Raw genomic sequence first — 19,711 nt, forward strand, 5'->3', positions numbered from 1 at the left:
AACCTTAGGCTATACCTAACATTAATAATAAGCAAATTCTTTTTGTTTCTTACATTAATTTTTTTAATTTACCAAAATATATTTAAATCAATTCTGCGACCACATTTTAATATCATATTTATTTTCGTTCTTTCCTCAAATATTTCAATTTTCTCGATTATCTAAAAAATTGGACGATGGAGCAAAACGTCTTACGAATTCGAATTCAGCGACCCAAAATCCATAAGGAACACCTACTTTGGCTTGTCTTTTTCTTCAAAAAATGTTTGTGTGATTCTGTGTAATTGTGTATATACATATATAATATATTTACATATATATATGTATATATATATGTGTATTATTACATATAATATTTTTTTATTATATTGTTTTATTTGCTGATGAGATGTAATATATTTGTGCGAATACAAAACCGCCCTTGCTTTATAATTTGAGTATGATTTGCCTCCTGATATTTAATTACGATCGTATTTAGAATCCATTATATATGAAATCATATGGCTCGACTATTACGCAAGAGCTCCCCTTTCGCGAACTAAAAGAATATTTAAAAAATCATGGAACTAATAGCTCATTTTTTGTTGCCTCATTTCCTGTACCGCGTGTTCTCCAAAAGTAAAATACATGTATGTCTTCTCAATATCTCCAAGATTAATTTGAACCGTTACGCGTTGGTTCACTGAATCATATTTGGTAGAGATGGGCGATACAGAAAAAAATCTCGAAAAAAATCGGAAAAATTTCGTTTCGCGATATATCGTAAACAGAAATATTGATATTTTAAAATATCGGTTAGATAATATGCGATATTGTTGATCGATATTTCTATTTTTAGGCAATGCATATTGATACGCGATGCACAAAAAAGCGATCTTTTTACAAAAATAACGGTTAGAGATCATTTTAAGACTGTTTCATCGATCCTTTGAATAATTATTCTAATCAGAATTTAAAAAAAATTATTTTTATTGCAACTAGTACATTATATATATAGATGTATATAATGTTATGTATATAACTTGTAAGTGAAATATATTATATTTGCATATACATTTTACTTTTTATTTTATATAACGTATACACAGTAAAAAAGAAAATGTTAATTTTAACATTTTTTACATGTCCCAGGAGATCTACTCTAAATTTTAAGTTAAAATAACTCATTCGTCTCTTGTGTTATTTATTAACGAGCTAGTTAAATAATTGAATGTTAAATAATTGACACAATACTTTACATTTATATTTGTTATTTTGACTTTAAGGGTGATTTAAAACTAATATATAAAATAAGTAGAGTACATAGAAGAGTAGTTGCAGTAATTCGTAAGAAAATGTTAATAAAACATTTTTGTTCGTATAATGTGAATAAAAAAATTCTTAGATATTAAATTAACTTTGAGATATATAGATTAATTGAAACAATTGTATTAAAAATACTCAAAATAATATTCCATTTTTAAATGACATACGCAATTGTTAAGAAAGATGACATGAATCTAACACATCAAAATATTACAAAAATAATAACATATCAGTTGTATGTTTATTTTACATTGAAGTAATAATCAAAATGTAGTAACACAAGAAAAATTCTAAATATGGACGCACGATTTTTTACTGTGTATGTATAGAATACACTTTTATATTTTATATATATACATTTACACATTTTATTTTTATTTTTATTTTATTTACTTACATGATTCTAATCTTATACATTCTTGCAACAATGAGTACCTATTAATAATGAAAGTTTCAATCCAATCTTAATCCGTACTAAATTAACATGCGGTTATACATAATTTATAATGAACTGTGGGACATTTCGTCTTCACGCTCACATGCTGTAAGCATAAATTCATCCTTGTTGTCAAATATTAAATGAAGATAAATGATGACAAGTGCTGTAAGCATAAAACGGAGCGCACCCTATATCAGAAGTTCGATATTCTTGTTCAAATATCGATTCAAAATATTGGGAAAATAGATAAAATGTCGATATTTAAAATATCGACGCTGTACCGACCATCCCTGATATTTATAGAAATTTTCTCGAGTCACCTCACGCGAATAATGAATGGAATAGCAAGATGTTCTATTAATTTATTAACATTTTCTTATAGTTTCTCATAAACCTCGTTTTCGCGGAAATAATGCCTATCACGCATAAATCGCAAAAATAGCTAAACTTTACTAAAAACTTTCGCAAAATAGCGACGCAACATTAGTATGTATAATAAATATCGTAATATACGCGCTGATAGTTACTTCCTTTACGCAATTTCACCATTCGCATGGTGACATTACGCAATTAATAGGATAACTACACAATTGGGGCAGCAATCTGGCGCAATTGAAAAATTACTTTATCTTATTTGGCGGTTCAACTTTTTTCTGTCTCTTCCTTTCGAGTGTGGCGGTTTTCCGGTTTCCAATATCGTTAAAAATCAATACCCGTATGTCACATACAGAAGTTAATGATCAACAAGCACCCTTCGACGGGAGAAAGGGCACTAAAATTTCTCCTGGTATTTTTCAAACATTTCACAATTATTTATTTATTTATTAAGTATATTTTGTATATTTTTACGAAAATTGAATTAGAAATACGAGAATCGCATACATAGCTGCTCCTCTGCAAATTTCCACATTAAAACGCGTACGCTTAAATAATCTAACAGAAATTTTTGTAAAAAACTTTCTATAATAAGTTCTTTGAAGTAAAATCTTTAAAGAGTAAAATCTCATTCTTTAGAGATTCTATCGCCCAGTGACAAATAAAAAAAATATGACATTAGAAATAAATAATAGTTGTTCAAAAACCGAAAATGTGTTCCATCGTATGCTCAGCGATACGACAAGGAAATGATAAAATACGAATCGGACAATTACTTTGCACAAAGTCTTGTTCTTGGCTTTTCGATTTACAATGTAAAATTATTTTGCATTATGTGCAAATAATCGATTACAATATGGACTTAGCATTTTCAAAAATAGCACCTTTGTAAAATGCACAGTAGCTCTCTAAATTATTGGAATTTTTTGTTTATCGTTCATCATTGTTTATTGCGCGATGTTATCAGAAAACTTGAAATATAATACAACAGATTCGATTGGTGACGATATTTCCGATAAGTAATAAAAAATACGTAAATGAAAGTAATATATTTTAAATATGATTACAGCGTACGGTATACGACAGCATGTGGTTGTGCTGCTCGAGAAAGGGCAAGGTTGACCCGCTGCGGTCGGGATTAGAAAATGGTATGAATGATTATACTCACATTAACGTAATCATAAAATTGCTAAAGCGTCAGAAAAATAATTTTTCTTATTATGATTTCTTAATCGAGAAAAACGGATCATAGTCTTTTTTTTTATAGGAATTACGAACGATTCGTCATCGGAAAATGCTACAGACAAATTTGGATTTTATCAGATCATGGTATTCACATTTATTAGTATGACATTGATGCTAACGGCAGGATTCGCATTTTCTTATGTATTTACTGCGGGCAAGGTTAACTACAGGTACACATATGAGTATCTTTACTAATTAAAGTAATCGGACCCTACATGGCTTATCTAAGCTTTACGATTATTTTTAATTTTTTACTGAATCTAAAATTGAAAACTGATGGCCAGATTCAAAAGAGAAAATATTTTTGAATATTAAAAAATATAAGACATTTTCAAATACATATTTACGTTTGTGAATGTAGTGAAGAATTAAAAAAATAGTATAGCATTTAGGTCATATTAAGTACATGTTAGTATTACTCTTTGTAGTATTACTCTTTGTAACGGAAAATAAAGAAATCCAATATAAACTTTTATTAAGATTATAAGTGTATTAACACATCGACATGTTTATATAAGAATATACAAAGAGCTATTTTTCAAACAATTAACTTATTTATTTATTTACTTTTTTCCACGATATTTAGCAGGTGAATTAGAAGTCATAATCTGGAATAATAAACGTAACAAAAAAAAAACTTTGCAATCGATATGTGTATACTCAGTATATCTAAGCTGGCCATATTAGTTCTACTTTACAAAGAGTTTTCTCTCTTGGTAATATAATAACAGTTTCCTCGCACGTTTTGGTACATAATTTAAATCAATAATTTAAAACTCCTCAATGTCGAACTTACTGACAGAAAATTAAAAAAGAAAGAAATTATTTATTATTTAAAGATGTTTCGTGCCGGAATGCGAGCATTCAGGGAATACGACATTCGAACCGTCATGGCTGAATTTTTCTGCGCCGATAATCGACGGAGTTATTTCCGGTTGCACTCGTTATGTGGTACAAAACGATCACTCGGACACATGCACAGAAGCATCGTTCACCAACGTCACTCGCGACTGTGATTCTTGGATTTACGATTCGGATGAATATACGATACTTAACGAAGTAATGTGACTCAGTAATCAGCGTGTATTTTGCATCTGCCGAGATTTAGTAACAGATTAATTTTTTTTCCTTTGTTTATTTTAACGCAGTGGGATTTTACCTGCGATGCTAATCGATGGAAACTCACGTTGGTGGGCACGATACAACATACCGGTCAATTTGTCGGTTTGATGTTCTCTGGATACATATCTGACAGGTGAAAGATCAGCGTAATATTTTCGAAACTTTAATTAATTAATTTTATATAAGGATACGTTTAATTTTGCATAATGCAGAATAGTAAGATGATCCGTAACAATGTTCCTACAAATAATCAATTTCATGAATTCTTGATAAAAAAGAAAGTGTAGCGTATGACGCGTATTGCGAGGAATTAGAAATATGCTTTGTCGGTACAACGAGAAGTGCATATCCGTGTTTATTCTTTCATTTTCAGGTATGGGAGACGAACAATTTTAATGGTGGCGACGTCTCTATCTGGAATCAGTGGCTTGATACAGTCCTTCTCCGTGAATTATTGGATGTTTCTTACATTCGAATTTGTCAATGCCACTATAGTGGCTGGAATTTACAGCGCGGGATTTATTTTAGGTACGTTAATAATAGAACAATAAATATGTTCAGGAAGAGTAAAAAATATACACCAGTAAACGTTACGTCGTTATTATGTCTTGTAATGAGTTCACGGACGCAGTGCTCTTTACTCTCGTTTGAAATATACTTAAAATTCAACATGCAGATATTGTCGAGTTACTTATTGAATTTACTATGTGTACATTTAATTATTTATTAAAATTGTAGTTGTAGATTTATATAGCATGCATTTAAATTTCTATAAAACAGCATTTAGAGCTTATATATATATATATATATATTAATTCCACGTTTCTTTTCAACATACCTTACGCGTGATCATGTTCGATACTAATTTATGCCATGCACTTGTTCGCTTTAGGGATGGAGACCATGGGAGTGAAAAATAGAGTCTTTGGAAGCGTTATAATATCTAGCACATTCGCTGTGGGTGAGGTTTTACTGGGATTAATCGCAAGTTTATTAAAATCTTGGCGAATGCTTCTTAGGATAGTATACGGACCGGCACTACTAGCTGTTTTCGTACCTCTGGTCATTCCAGAATCAGTTAGGTAATCTTGTATAATTTTAATGAACATTTGCATATCGGTGGAATGTCATTTTCATTCTCTTATCTGCGAAATGTATGTACAATACATAATATCGTTTTCAAGATGGTTAATGTCAAAGAAAAAATATGAAAAAGTGGATAAAATATACTATAAAATGGCCCGAATGAACGGCCTGCAAGTAACGAACGAGGCCATCAATATGTTCAGAGAGCAAAATGTAGCTGAAACGGTACGTTCACCTATCTTTCTTTTTTCTTTTGCAAACGTATATTTAATTATGGCAATAAAAACGCCTTCTCTGCAAATTTACTTACTATTATCTAAGATACAACTATAGTTCGTAACTTTCAGTACAGCAACTTTTGTATTACTCTATAAATATTACGCTAGTATAAAGTAGTAAGTTGCACATGATTTTTGTAATTATGACATTAATACGCGGATCTTTCAGAAAAGCGAGCTGGTGATATTGGACAAGAGAAAACCGATCGTGCAAGTTCTACATAGCTCAGTGATACTTACTCGACTGCTGGTCTGCTCGTTCTGTTGGATTACAAATACGTTCGTTTATTACGGACTGTCGTTAAATTCAGTGGCGTTTGGCGGCGATAAGTACCTCAATTTCGTACTCGTTGCGGTAGTCGAGATACCAGCATTTTGCATCGGCTGCGTGCTGAACAATCACATTGGCCGTAAATCAACGCTTTCTGGTGCATTCATGCTGAGCGGGCTATTCTGTCTCGCAAGTCAGTTCGTACCGGCAGGTAAAGAGATAAAGAAAAGAGGTTTCTCAGACAGAGCTGGTTGAAGTTTGGTACGTTCCTGGAGTGACTTTTCAGAAATGATTTTGCCCATTTCTCCTTTCGCACAGTTACTTCTATAAAATGCCAGTCAATAAACAAAAAAATATCCCGATCGAATACGCGTCGGCATCCTTTTGTTCAAAAAACTATCCTTCCGTCACTTAAAATATTCTTCAAAATCAATTTGATCCATATGCAAAAGGAGAAATGGATCGGTTTATAATTAGTCACAATCGTGTTGTTCGTGTAATTAGATCAGTTTATAATGGGTTGCCACGGCGCGCGATTCTGATGATTTATTGCTGCTCTGTTTCAGGAACCTGGAATCATGGACCTTTATTTTTATACATGATCGGGAAGTTGTGTATCGCCATGGCGTTCTCTACTACCTACATCTTCACGGCAGAGCTTTTCCCGACAACGCTCAGAAATTCCCTGCTCGGATTTTGCAGCATGATCGGTCGCATTGGGTCAATTTTAGCGCCGCAGACACCTCTTTTGGTGAGTCAATATAAACAAATGTTGCAATAAACATAGATTTTCTTAATATGTGCTTCCCGAATAACGTTGTGTCGCGAATACTTCAGATTTGCGGATCTATTCTTCTGTAATTTCGGATCTAATAGGATTTTCAAGAAACTTTTGTTCTTATAGATAATATTATATATTCAAAATTATCATTGATACATTCTCGTGTTTATATTCTCTCTAAACCTGATAAATATGCATATCAGTCCCTTGCTTTAAAAGTAATAAAAAATGTGATTTCGAGTTATTACCACGTGAATAAGTTATGTAAAGATTACTCTATCAGTCACTTCTAAATAGCACTTATATCGACTCTCACAATTTTCAAAGAGATCATACATAACTTTTACAAGAGCATTTTGAGTTGTCATTTTTGTAAATAAAAAGGAAAGTCTCCTAGAGAGAACATTTAGAGTTAAGACAGTTTTAACAATAAAATTTTAAAAAAGAAATTGTTTTATTTTAAATTTAGTTATTTCAATTCAAGGTAAATACAGACAAATTGTTGGTTAATATTTAAAGTTATGTTACTTTTGATGAATTATTCCTGATTTGTTAAGATTTTATAGGATACCAAAATCGTGACAACTCAAAATAGTAATAGATTTTTAAGAACTGTGAAACAAAAATAATACTTGATCATATTTCTAAGAGTTATACATTCTTCTTGCTGATATTACACCGATGATCAGTCAATAATTTTCTATTATTAAAAAATAATTTCTAAAAAGTTTAGTTTTTTTAATTGTCACTTCTGAAATATAAGGGAACAATATGATTTTTATAAATGACATTAGTGGTATTTTATAATAATATTTTATTTCGAGCACGCGAAGAATATTTGAAATAGCATGTTTGCAATCTTTTTTACATGAACTTTTCAATCACTCTTGAGAAATTCATCGTACAAACTACATTGTCTAAAACACTTCATTAATGACGTTTTCTTATTTACATTCAGATGCAAATAATGCCTTCGTTGCCATTTATTCTGTTTGGGACTATGGGTATGATCGCAGGCGTCTTGTCTTTGATTTTCCCGGAAACTTTAGGAACGAAACTTCCGGACACCGTATGGGAGGCAGAAAAACTCGGCAAAGAAACTCGCAAAATTTCACATTTTAACATGTCGCCTCGTCAGAAAAGCAGCGTAGAATGTTAAGAACGCTTTAATTTATGCAAATGCCTAGCATCCCTCGTGTATTTTTTCAGCATCTGTCCTTCTGGATTTTATAGAGATGCTAGTTACCTCTCCACAAGATGCTAGCATGCGGATAAATTCATCTTAGACTCTGAGACTCGCGTGATAGAAATGTTTAACAATATTATTATTATAAATATTAATTCCTTTTACAATGTACTCATTACTACTCATTAGATTCAGATAGTGATTAAGAAACTAATATCTTTAAAATTATGGCTATTTATCTAAAGAAATCTCGAAGTGATTACATTTATGAATTTAATTATAGATAGTATAGAAATCACACACACACACACACACACACACAATGCTTTTTACCATTTTTTATGACAGTAATGTATTTCATAAATAAGCAATAGCTTCCATTTATTTATATTGTTTTAATATATGACGAGATAAATGACAAAATTCCAGGCTACGATACGTTAGATTTCTCTTTCTCTCTCCTTTCTCTGTCTCTCTCCCTCGCTCCCTCTCTCACTCTCTCACCCTGTATAGTTCAATTGTACTGACGTAAATCATATCAGTCGTTAATTTATTGTATAATTATTATAAATCATTTTGACGAAATGTATATTTTAGTCGTTTTTAATTTTACTGTAGTTTTTTTATACGCATGTATTATACACGCGGAAACAATGGCGTACCTGACAATAAAGAGTATTACAATTCAGAGCAAAAATTCCTTTACATATAAAACTTTTGTTTCTTTTGTACTAACGAAACGAGAATACACACATTATTTATTTTCGAGACATTAGATATACCATTGTATCGAAGTATTAAATATCAATAAAAATTTTACAGATTTTAAAAAACGTAGTTGATATCGCATGATGTTTAGCGTGAAAAATAATGTATTATATCTCGTTGTAAAGAACTTATGTAAAACATTAACAGAAAAAAATGAATACTTCATTGAATAAATTACTTAAATAATATGATATTTGTGCGCATAAATGTCAAAGATGCAAATATATAAATTATTCTTTATGTATCAATTTCATGTTGTTTAAAATAGATTATATCATTATAATATATTATAGGATATATATAGTGATAACACAAACTATAGAAATCAACGCCTAAAATGGTTTAGCTGATCTTAATGCTTGTATGATTCTTATGTGAATTTATATACTACGTGTGTAGTCCACAGAAACGCGCGCCGAAATAATTTTTCGGTCTTGAAACGCTAACTCTATTAAACTACCGCAGTAATATCACGAGTTAAATTGACTAGCAATTTAGCAAATTTTTGATGCTTATTCGCATTTTCGAAACGATCTTAATAATAAGATGTTGAATGACATATTAAAATCTATAAATAATTAATTCTTATTGTGAAAAATATTACCTCGGCCGGGATTTATTAGTCGAATCCGGATCTCTTGCATTCCATGCGAGCGTCTTAAACCATCAGGGCACCTATTATGGAAATGTTCCGAATTGATTCCGATCGAAATTATTCAATTATTCCCTAGATTTCTATTGTATTTTCTGGAGAAAACGAAATAATTCCGATCGGAATCCATTCCGATTATTTCCATAATAGGTACCCAGACTACCGAGGCGCGTTTCTGGGGACTACACACGTAGTATATAAATTCACATAAGAATCATACAAGCATTAAGATCCAGCTAAACCGTTGATTTCTATAGATTATATCATGATGGAAAAAGATCACCATGGATTATATGACACCTTTTTTGCGCGGCAAAATGGGAAGCCCGGTAAAGCACATACATTTACGACGGATCTGAGCGTTGTAAATAGCTTTTATATATTATTACATAAATAGTCGATAACGAAATTATAATTTTCCAATTTTTTCTCATTATAAAATCTCGATATAAAATTGTGCAATCCGGAGACCGTGTAATACCGGTAATATATAAGAAAAATTAATAGAAAAATGATCACATTTGATAAAATGGACAACGCATACCCAGGTTTTAATCAGATGCCGTGAGAACAATAGGAGTTCGTAATCCCTGGTTTTAATCTGGGGTATATGTATCAATATCTGTAAAAAAATATATTTGGAAGTCGCTGGCATCACTTGTTCAGAATTGCTTGCTATGTCGATTCACTTCCGATCGAATTAGTTTAATGTCCTCTGCGAAGATCTTGCAGCAACCGCCGATGTAACGAACTCCTAGGTCCAACCATTCTGATATGGGCAGATTCAGAGAATGATCGTCTTTGACTGCGATCCACTCGCCGCTTGTAGAATAGCTGCCACCTCTGTTAGGATATACTACCAGGGGAATAAAATCCTGTTCCGATGAAGCGCTTTCGTTGATACCCTTCAGTAAGGGAGTCACGTACTTCGGATCGATGCAATTTACGCCAACTGCGACGATCTGCAATGGCAAAGTGCGGTAACAACGCACAGCTGTATTTTGGAATACACTACCGTCCGACATGAATTGACCATTTCGACATGAAAACGAGAGCCAGGCACAGGCGTGTGGGTAATCCTTCAGCAATTCTAGAATGGCTTCCGCTTCCTCGACGCAGGGTATAGTTTCAAAAGCTAGAAGATCAGCACCAGCGTTCAATAGTGCCTTAACGCGCGGCCTGTGCCATTCAATTAGTTCTTGTCGGGATATATTCTTTCCGTAGGAGCCAATATATTCAGACCCATCGTTTAGGTAAGCGCCGTAAGGACCGCACGATCCAGCGACCATAGGTCTCGACTCGAAGGGGATGTTCTCTTCTCGAATGTAATCATCCACAGCTTTTCTAGCTAAATTTACAGATGTGTTGAACAAGTCCAAACTTTCATGTTCACTTATATTCAGATATTTCATCATGCCAGGTACAGATGCTTGATAGGTATTAGTCTCGATAATATCAGCACCAGCACGCAGAAAATCCAAGTGTGTGGCATATATGGCATCAACATTGGTTTTAAGGAATCGCGCTGTCCACAGCGGATCACCATCGATTTTTGCACTCACATGCCGTGACAATTGCCCGGAAAAACCGCCGTCCAGAATCTTAGGAGCTTTTTGACAATGTTTCATCATTGTTGATATAGATGGTTGCAGATTCAAGTATCAACGTATGTCAATATGTTTTAATATTACGTGTCAAAATCACTTGGATTCAATTTTAAAAAGAGAATTCTCCCACTTCCGTGGAGGACGCTTTGAAATTCTCTCCTATTAATTTCAACCGATCGAAGCGTGGCTCATTATCAAGTACACTGGTATTTCTTAGTACTACCTTGATTAAAACGAATTGTTTTTATTACCTTTTGTCGCAGAGTATTACGACTTGCTCATAAAGAATAGTAAATTGTTAAAAAAGATCTTTTACCTGATGCAAACAGACAATGCGAAAGCACAAAAGATATTTGGATTATTTCAAATCAAATCAAATGTTAATTCTTCTGATTCTTCATTGCGGTCAACTTAGTTTACATGGTAAACAACACGTATTAACTATCATGAATCTCGGAACAAAATATTTCCATGATTTTCACGAGAGAAACTGAGCGGTAAGGAGCACAGAATATATACAAAGGTAAGGAGAGACGTGACCACACTGACCACAGTAATAATATAACCTATACGGGCACTTCATGTCGACATCTTTGATCTCCGCGTGAAGGTCCACGTAACGAAAGTACTGCAAAATATTATACCTTATGAGTAAATTACTGATAAAGTAATTGCATATTTTACAACAGCGGGCAGGAAACTTCCATAATAATTTAATGATACTATATTCTATAAACTAAGTTTGTTTAATAACAAATGCAAGTTACAGCAAAAGTTGACATTAAATTATATGGTGTATAATTCCCGGTAAAACGCATATTTTCTTTTGTTAATCAAAGATTGGCAGTAGCCAGGAGTAAAATATACTTGTAAAAAATATACTTTAACTATTATTATATACTTACAAAATTAATATTTTTTTTAACTAATATACCGATATTTTCTTTATTGTAGTATATAATATTGAATGCAAATTTTTTCATATTTATTGAATTTGTTAGATATTAAGATTTGGCAATTTTATTAAAAGATATCGCCAAAAAAAGAAAAAAACCTAATATATTTAACTTACAAAAATTATACAGAATTAATTTATTAATAGTTATTAAGATTATATAAATTTTCATTTTTTATTAAGACAAAATTTTTGCAAGATGAACATTACAATATTCCAAGGTGATTTTCTACGACGGCATGTGGTTGTCCCATTTGTTCTCTGAATTCAGATGTATTGAAGACATCTTCAAATCTATAAATAATAATACATAAATAGATAAAAATTGTTAAATACAAACTGATTTGTCATTGCAGTAATATATTTGTTGTAAATACCCTATACTCTGATCTTTTCCAAGTAAAACATCTCGCATCACATTAGACGACGATAAAAATGGAAGTCTTCCAATGTTTTCAGTGGCTTTCAATTCCATTGCTATGCGCAGTGGTGCATGCAGTCCTTGCGTATTTCTAAGCAATATCATATCCATGCGATCTTGATTTTTTTTATACTAAAACAAATACAATTTACTATTTTAAAATTGTCCATGTTGAGAGAGAGAGAGAGAGAGAGAGAGAGAGAGAGAACGAGAAAATAAATCTTACATTTCGTTCTGATGCTTCCAAGGGATGTGTGTAACCAACACTCTGTCGGATTGATGACAGACTAAATAAACAAGAGTAATGTTAAAAACTATCTCTTAAAAGAAACTATTTTTAAAGATATACAAAGATTTTGTAATACATTCCATTATTTATTGCAAGTACTGAAAATCTATAATATAAGTAACATGAACTACAGATTTTTAGTATTTGCAGTAAGTACAGTAGTCTGTACATCAATAGTGAAAGCAAATTCTTTCAAATGAAATTATGTTAATTAATTTTTGCAACTTAAAGTTTTTTTAAGTTTATTTAAATTATCATACCCTGATGCCATAGGATTGGGTAAGTCATAGTTAGTTCCATTTTTAACGTCGAATTGTTCAGGTACGACAGGCTTGGGTATGAGTGATGGCAAACCGAAGCTCTAAAATTATAACAATTATAATGGAGATAAAATAAAATAATGGAGATATAATGGAGATAACACTTTGTGTGTTGAAGTCCAATTTTCTCTACTGTTTCACAAAAAATAATAGTAAATACAAATTAGTTTGAAAACTACAAACAATTTAACTATTTTTACAAAACAAAGCACAAGCACGATTTATTCTTTTCCAAGTTATTGTATAATTATTAATTGACATTTAATCTACGACACAAGGAAATCTATAGAATATAAACAGTCAGTAAAATCGACTGTCATCGTTAACATAACCTGTTCATATATAATATATTATATAGTATTGTCTTAAAATTGATACGTAAATAACACGCAATATACTGTTTGAAAAAAATACGTCGATTACCATTTTACTGCTTTGCTATCACAACAGAAATCACACCAAGAAAATGTTAAAACGATTCAAAAACACGTTGACAATCCACTCCAAGAAACAAGAATCTTGTAATGTCACACTTCACAGCGTTCGTAAATTCACAACATTTCGGTGGAACTCGTATCGATTGTGAACCAGGCTGTGTTCCAAAATTCACTGCTAACGCTGAAAATCTACAGTTTACGTTACGTGTACTATACATGTTCAGCATTGGCAGTGAATTTTGAAGAACACAGCCCCAAGTAATGCTAGTTTCCAATTTGTTTAAAACCTATATCAGACTATAGAGACTGATATTGAGATTGAATTTAATCAATCGAAACAAAGTTTACTAAGGACCTCTTTCACCAACTCCGATTAACTTAATCGGTCGATTAGTCCATCGGAATTGACCAATCCCATTTGTCATTTTGTTTGACGATAGATGCGATTGGTCAATTCCAATGGAATAATCGGCCGATTAATCGGTGTTGGTGAAAGAGGTCTTAAATCTGATATCGATTTTCTTTCTTCTGATTGATTAATGCTTTGATTAATGCTTTGAAGCGGTGATGCATAGTCATACTATTCATAGACTTTATATGAAGGGGGAATGGTCTATCCAATCAATGGGTGCATTCAGTACTACGACCGCTCACTGAGCGCTCAGTGAGCTCTTGTATCTATTTGGTCTATATTTTTATAGATCTAACGGAATATGCCAATCAGATCCAAGAGCTCATTGAGCGTTCAGTGAGCGATTGTAGTACTGAATACACCTAATGGCTGCGTTCAGCAGACTCAGCAGTTTTGCAACCGTTTTGTGATTCGTCGCGCTGATTGGATTATACTTTTAGATTTAAAGGAATAGTCCTATCTCACAGCGAAGAATCACAAAACGATTGCAAAACTGTTGAGTCTGCTGAACGCAGCCAATGAGTGGAAAGTGTGAGCAAGGCTGATGCTGATGTCACATTGAGCGATTCATGCGGCAGCGGAACAAAATTCAACGAATCACGAAGTACTTTTATATTTTCTGCACGATATCTGTTTCTATTAGTACTTTACGATTGGTTGAATTTTGTTCCACTGCCGCATGAACCACTCAATGTGACATCAGCCTGAGAGACAGAAGATGTATATTTCTGTCCTGCTCAGTAACTTTTCTTCTTTCGATAGTAGAGAATAGAAAGATATATTTCTGCTGCTCAGTAACTTTTCTTCTTTCTTCGCATGTGCCAAAAGAGGATAGAAGAGGACAGAAATACATCTTCTGTCACTCAATCTTGCTCACTGCTCGACGTCTGTATTCCTCCTCTAGTAGTATAAGTTCTATGTGCATATTTGGCTTTGGGCACCATCGAGAATCTGCCCTTCTACTTATGCTCCACCAATTAACGCTGCTCTCAACTAGCCGAACGCGACGTTAATTGGTGGAGTAAAAGTGGTAGGGTAGATTCTCGATGGTGCCCAAAGCCAGATATATTCATGCCTAAGGTCGGAATCAGACTATGCATTGAAGATTGAGATTAAAGATTAAAGATTGAAATTTCACCAATGAGGACAAAGAAATTTTGGCTCCTTTTGTTCTGATTGATCAAACTTTAATCTTTTAATTTTCAATCTCATTCTTCAATACGTAGTCTGATTCCGGTTTATTAGCCAATAAGAACGTGGCACCATATGCCGCCATGTTACCGTGGTTATTTGAATTAAGCATTATCATAATAAAAATTGATTTTTCACAGTCTTTTTCCCATTTTAATATTAACGTTTTCTCTTTTGAGAAGTGATAAAAATGTATATTTTTTAATTCTTCTATTTGATGATCATTTTTACATGTTTTTATATGGCAAATAGTATAGTCTCTCGAGCTGTCACTTTAGTTTACCGCGGTGCAAATATTTTAATTTAAATAGTCACATTTGGAATCTGCGCAAAACCGTACTTAAATGTAAGACTTGATTATGAAAACACAGATCTAAAAAAACGTCTAAAAAATTTTTATAAAATAACTTATATTTTGATTTTGAACTTTGTGTTACTTGTTTTTATATAGTGTAAAGTTTTTATATAGTGACCATATTGGTGCTATAACTGCTATACGATTTCTTCGATACGAGCGATCGACCAAACAATTTCATCACCTAACGTCAGTTTGCCTCAGTTGTTAGTACTTTGTATACTTACACAAATAAGGAATTTAGTTAAAAATTTATGAACGATAAATTTCATATTTTTCTATCGCAATGTCTTTATACAAGGCAAGAAAAATTAGTTCTTTGCGTCAATCGCTTGCGTATAAATTATTACCGAGAAAGACTCTGATTAGGGTAAGTAAAATAGTCATTACGATAACATTTTGAAATGTTATCTTATATGCAATTTTTTTCTTTAAATATACACACTGTGAAATAATACAAATTTGAATTTCTTATAAAAATGTAAAAAATTTATTTATAATCTATACATATAAGATCATTTAATTGTATAGAGAATCATTCATATAATCGATGGGGATATATCTACAACAATAAATTCGTATTTAAAATATTTATAAATTACTTTGCTTATTAATAAAATAAATATATATTCTTGTTTAGCAATTTAAAATCTTTATAAATACTTTGCTTATTAATAAAGTAAATATATATTCTTGTTTAGAAATTTAAAATATTTACAATTATATATTATAATTTGATTAAAGACAAAGAAAATGAGAAACAAAATAAGGACATAATAATTTTCATTTAGCCCGATAGATTAAAAGGTCGTTATTTATTTCGATCAGCCGTGCGGCGAGTTTTGGAATATATGGAATGGATAACAGGAGAACAGATAATCGAGGAAATTAGCGATGATGTAACAATTAATATTAGAATGGCTCAACAGAGACACAAAAGAGAAAAAAAATTGCTTACATTAAAGGTATTCAATAAAACATATGTGTACATAGTACGCTAAAAATAGATAAGTATAAATAAATACTCAGAATTTAACATGTAAAAAATGTATTGCTGATTCAAGGATCGATCGATACTTCTAATAAGACCGTTTGAAAGATCTTCCGCGGATAAAGCATACATATATGATCTTATCACAAAGTTCCACGCATTCACAAAGCATTCTGAGAATTTAAGAGAACATCTGGCAGCTGTGTGCTTTTATCAATATTTACCGTCTGGTCGGGTAATCGTTCGTCAGGGTCGTAAAGCGGAAAATCTTTATTTTATTATGAATGGCGAGGTCAATTTGTCAAAAGTAATGATTGATGATTTAACAGGTAAGGAAAAATAGTACTACAAATTTTCACAGAATCTTGGACACGAAAAGATGACATAAAAAATCTCTAATAAATTGGAAAGAATTTTTGTACTGAATATATAGAGAATATTTGCTGTTTTATACATGATAGAAACACAAGAATATGATGAGATGGAAATATAAGATATATCAACATTTTCCATTTAGTTTGTAATATTTGAATGAATTTCTTATTGTTAGTTTAACATTACATCATTTTTTGACAAACTTTACTTTATAAGATAAGTTATATCTATATTTTGGAAAGAGAATTACTTCTGAAGGAAAAATTATGTAACTTGATGTGAAGAATTAAATCAATTAGATGTAATGTTTTCTGTTAGGTGATGAAAAAATTGTAGATATGGGGATCATACATTCGGGAGATATGTTTGGTGAAGTTGCATTATTGCACACGATACCGAGAACGTCAACGATAATTACTAAAAGTTAGTAGAAACGAATTATGAAAATAGACGTGCTAATAGATTTTATCAAAATTTATACTACTTCTTATTTGAATATTACTTAGCGTCGGTTGATTTGCTTCTAATTACTCGAGACGATTTTGATAACATCTTGCGCAGTAGTTTGACAAAAAAGTGGGATGTTCTGCGAGATGCGTTGGTTCATTTTAATTATTTCAAGTTGTGGGATGAAGAGACGGTACGAGAATGTTGTATTTTGAGCAAATTAAAAGACTTCAAACCTAATGAGGTAAATAATTTGGCAGTGCAATAATTATTTCTTGATAGAGGAAAAGATGATATTACGAGATCCTTGTTGACCTCTTGTATTATGGCCCTTTTAATATTTCCGCTATTAGGTAGAAAAAAAATTATTTATGAAATCATTTGTTCAATAACTCATATCAGTACCCTGACCCTATAACGCATGTCAAAGACAAAATCATTGAAGAGATATCTTTGTATATTTAAAAATAATATCTTAAGTCATAAATATTTTATAATTTAAGTTTAAGATTGATTGAACAACACTTTGATAAATTTAATCGTTAAGTATCAATTTAAATATTGATTATTTAGTTATTCTATAAAATGTAATGAGGGGACGTAATAGCACTTTCTCCTCTAATATTTCGATAGTTCATTATTCTCGAGAATATTTTAAGAAATAAACACAAATCTGAATACAAAAGATACAGAAAATATTAATAAATTAATTTGAAAGGTTTTGTTAGGTGATGGAAAAGGCATGGTGAATTATGTGCATTTTATTCTGAAAGGTAAATGTCGCCTTATTGAGCATATGCTTGTTCGTGAGCGTTCTTCTTATCATGGAATGCAATACGAATTATACGATTCCGAAACTTTCGGTCCACAACTACGAAGAGTGCCGAAAAAAATTGCAAAATCTGACGAGCTTGAATCAAACCAATTTGATAAATCCATTCCAGTACGAATTAAGAAGAAATAACTTTATTCTCTTATATATTATTTATTTTCTTTAGTTTTAATAAAACTATGCACTTCTTTCTTTGCGCTTGTACTTTTTCGATGCACTATTTGTGTACATACATCATGTTTAATTTTAAATATTAACAGTTTTAAATAATTACGTTAATATAATTTTAATACAGTGAATATAGTTTGTATTATTGTATAAAAAGATTACATAAAAGATTTTATTTGTTATAAAAGTCTTGTATGCGGATTGAATTATTGCTAATCAATTATTATATGTATATAATTTAGGCAACTCTTTTAATCATTAGTGCAAAAATATTTTATTACTTAGTGCTGTCTGATTATACCGAAATTTGGTACACAGAATGTGTATGTTTTCCGATCGCATTTTTTTTGCAGAAATCTGTTGAAACACAAAACGAAGTTGATCGATCAAGCATTGTTACTACCACACTTTTAGACGTCGTGAGTATATACAGCACGCTTTTTTCTTCTTCTTACTAATCTATCTCAATCAGTAAAATTATACGAAGCTATCTGATCGAGTAAATTATTGAAGTTTGTTTATCAGTTAAACTTGAAACGGTATGATTACATCTTTGGATAAATTCGATTTTATTGGTTAGTAATGTAGGATCATAAATTGATTTCATAATTTAGAATCATAAATTGATTGATTCGCATATGTTAATAAATATTACAAAATCAAGGTTAAAGGATGGCATGAAATTACTGATATTGCGGAGATATTAATGCGAGAACCGTCTGTTACATCTCAATTACATTACCCTAGTGATGTTCGCACTATATTCATGCAAATATGCACTTTTTCACGGGGTGCGTGTTTCGGTTTAGGTGAGAAACACATATTATATAAATTATATTTTCTTTTATCTAATACGATGTAATGAATCAATATTTAATTAATTAAGGAGAGAAAATGCTTCATCGAAGAATCGTAGCGATTACGCCAGTACGATGTTTTCTTATCCCGCGATACTGGTTGCTCGAGCATAATCGTGCTAATATTTGGGGGCGTGTGAAACTGTTCATGGACTCAAAATATCCAACTAAGAAACAGCTATTTAACGAATTTCTTTTAAATCGAAAGTATGATAAATTATTATATTAAACATAATTACAGTATTATTTTCAGATTCTTTCTAATTATCAAATTTTCATCTAATTATTGATTTAATGATTTATAGAAATTGTTGCACTATTCTCTCTGACTTTTATTTCAGGTGGATGACGTACAAGCAGAATTTAGTTAAAGATGTCATTAATCGACGTGGCCATTTTCATAGCAATATAACGATACATGACGTGCCGTATTCCATCAGAATTACTGATGAAATAGATCCAAAACTATAATATTATTCTTCTTTGTTGTTTCTATTAAATAAATATAATTTTAAATAATACTCTCGTAGTATAACAAATTGTGTA

At 31.6% G+C, this 19,711-nt stretch overlaps 4 protein-coding genes across 6 annotated transcripts; 2 read left to right on the top strand and 2 right to left on the bottom strand.

Moving 5' to 3' along the window:
- The first annotated feature begins 3,195 nt into the window (after positions 1–3,195).
- Positions 3,196–8,266, top strand: LOC108761099 (organic cation transporter protein). 2 transcript variants are annotated; one of them, XM_018507448.1, is made up of 10 exons: positions 3,196–3,267; positions 3,387–3,534; positions 4,204–4,423; positions 4,513–4,619; positions 4,860–5,014; positions 5,379–5,568; positions 5,671–5,797; positions 6,020–6,332; positions 6,688–6,872; positions 7,861–8,266. In XM_018507448.1, the coding sequence occupies exons 1-10, from the start codon at positions 3,207–3,209 to the stop codon at positions 8,059–8,061; spliced, it is 1,707 nt and encodes a 568-aa protein (XP_018362950.1). In that variant the 5' UTR covers positions 3,196–3,206; the 3' UTR covers positions 8,062–8,266. The 2 variants fall into 2 exon arrangements, with proteins under 2 accessions (XP_018362950.1, XP_018362951.1); XM_018507449.1 differs by lacking the exon at positions 7,861–8,266 and adding an exon at positions 6,959–7,016.
- A 1,785-nt stretch (positions 8,267–10,051) lies between these two features.
- Positions 10,052–11,600, bottom strand: LOC108761105 (homocysteine S-methyltransferase YbgG-like). 2 transcript variants are annotated; one of them, XM_018507457.1, is made up of 2 exons: positions 11,432–11,600; positions 10,052–11,274 (listed from the first exon to the last, which is right to left on the bottom strand). In XM_018507457.1, the coding sequence occupies exon 2, from the start codon at positions 11,137–11,139 to the stop codon at positions 10,171–10,173; it is 969 nt and encodes a 322-aa protein (XP_018362959.1). In that variant the 5' UTR covers positions 11,140–11,274; positions 11,432–11,600; the 3' UTR covers positions 10,052–10,170. The 2 variants fall into 2 exon arrangements, with proteins under 2 accessions (XP_018362959.1, XP_018362958.1); XM_018507456.1 differs by having other exon boundaries at positions 10,052–11,338.
- Positions 11,601–12,266: 666 nt separating this feature from the next.
- Positions 12,267–13,645, bottom strand: Pomp (proteasome maturation protein). The gene is made up of 5 exons (XM_018507466.1): positions 13,524–13,645; positions 13,041–13,141; positions 12,718–12,778; positions 12,448–12,623; positions 12,267–12,364 (listed from the first exon to the last, which is right to left on the bottom strand). Exons 1-5 carry the CDS (start codon positions 13,524–13,526, stop codon positions 12,277–12,279), a joined length of 429 nt encoding a protein of 142 aa, XP_018362968.1. The 5' UTR covers positions 13,527–13,645; the 3' UTR covers positions 12,267–12,276.
- A 2,136-nt stretch (positions 13,646–15,781) lies between these two features.
- Positions 15,782–19,672, top strand: LOC108761100 (uncharacterized). The gene is made up of 10 exons (XM_018507450.1): positions 15,782–15,865; positions 16,287–16,460; positions 16,560–16,815; positions 17,180–17,284; positions 17,368–17,552; positions 18,027–18,251; positions 18,662–18,727; positions 18,973–19,117; positions 19,195–19,372; positions 19,507–19,672. Exons 1-10 carry the CDS (start codon positions 15,782–15,784, stop codon positions 19,634–19,636), a joined length of 1,548 nt encoding a protein of 515 aa, XP_018362952.1. The 3' UTR covers positions 19,637–19,672.
- Positions 19,673–19,711: the final 39 nt, after the last annotated feature.

The sequence above is a fragment of the Trachymyrmex cornetzi genome, unplaced genomic scaffold (genome assembly GCF_001594075.2).
Source record: "Trachymyrmex cornetzi isolate Tcor2-1 unplaced genomic scaffold, Tcor1.1 scaffold24, whole genome shotgun sequence".
NCBI lineage: Eukaryota > Metazoa > Arthropoda > Insecta > Hymenoptera > Formicidae > Trachymyrmex > Trachymyrmex cornetzi.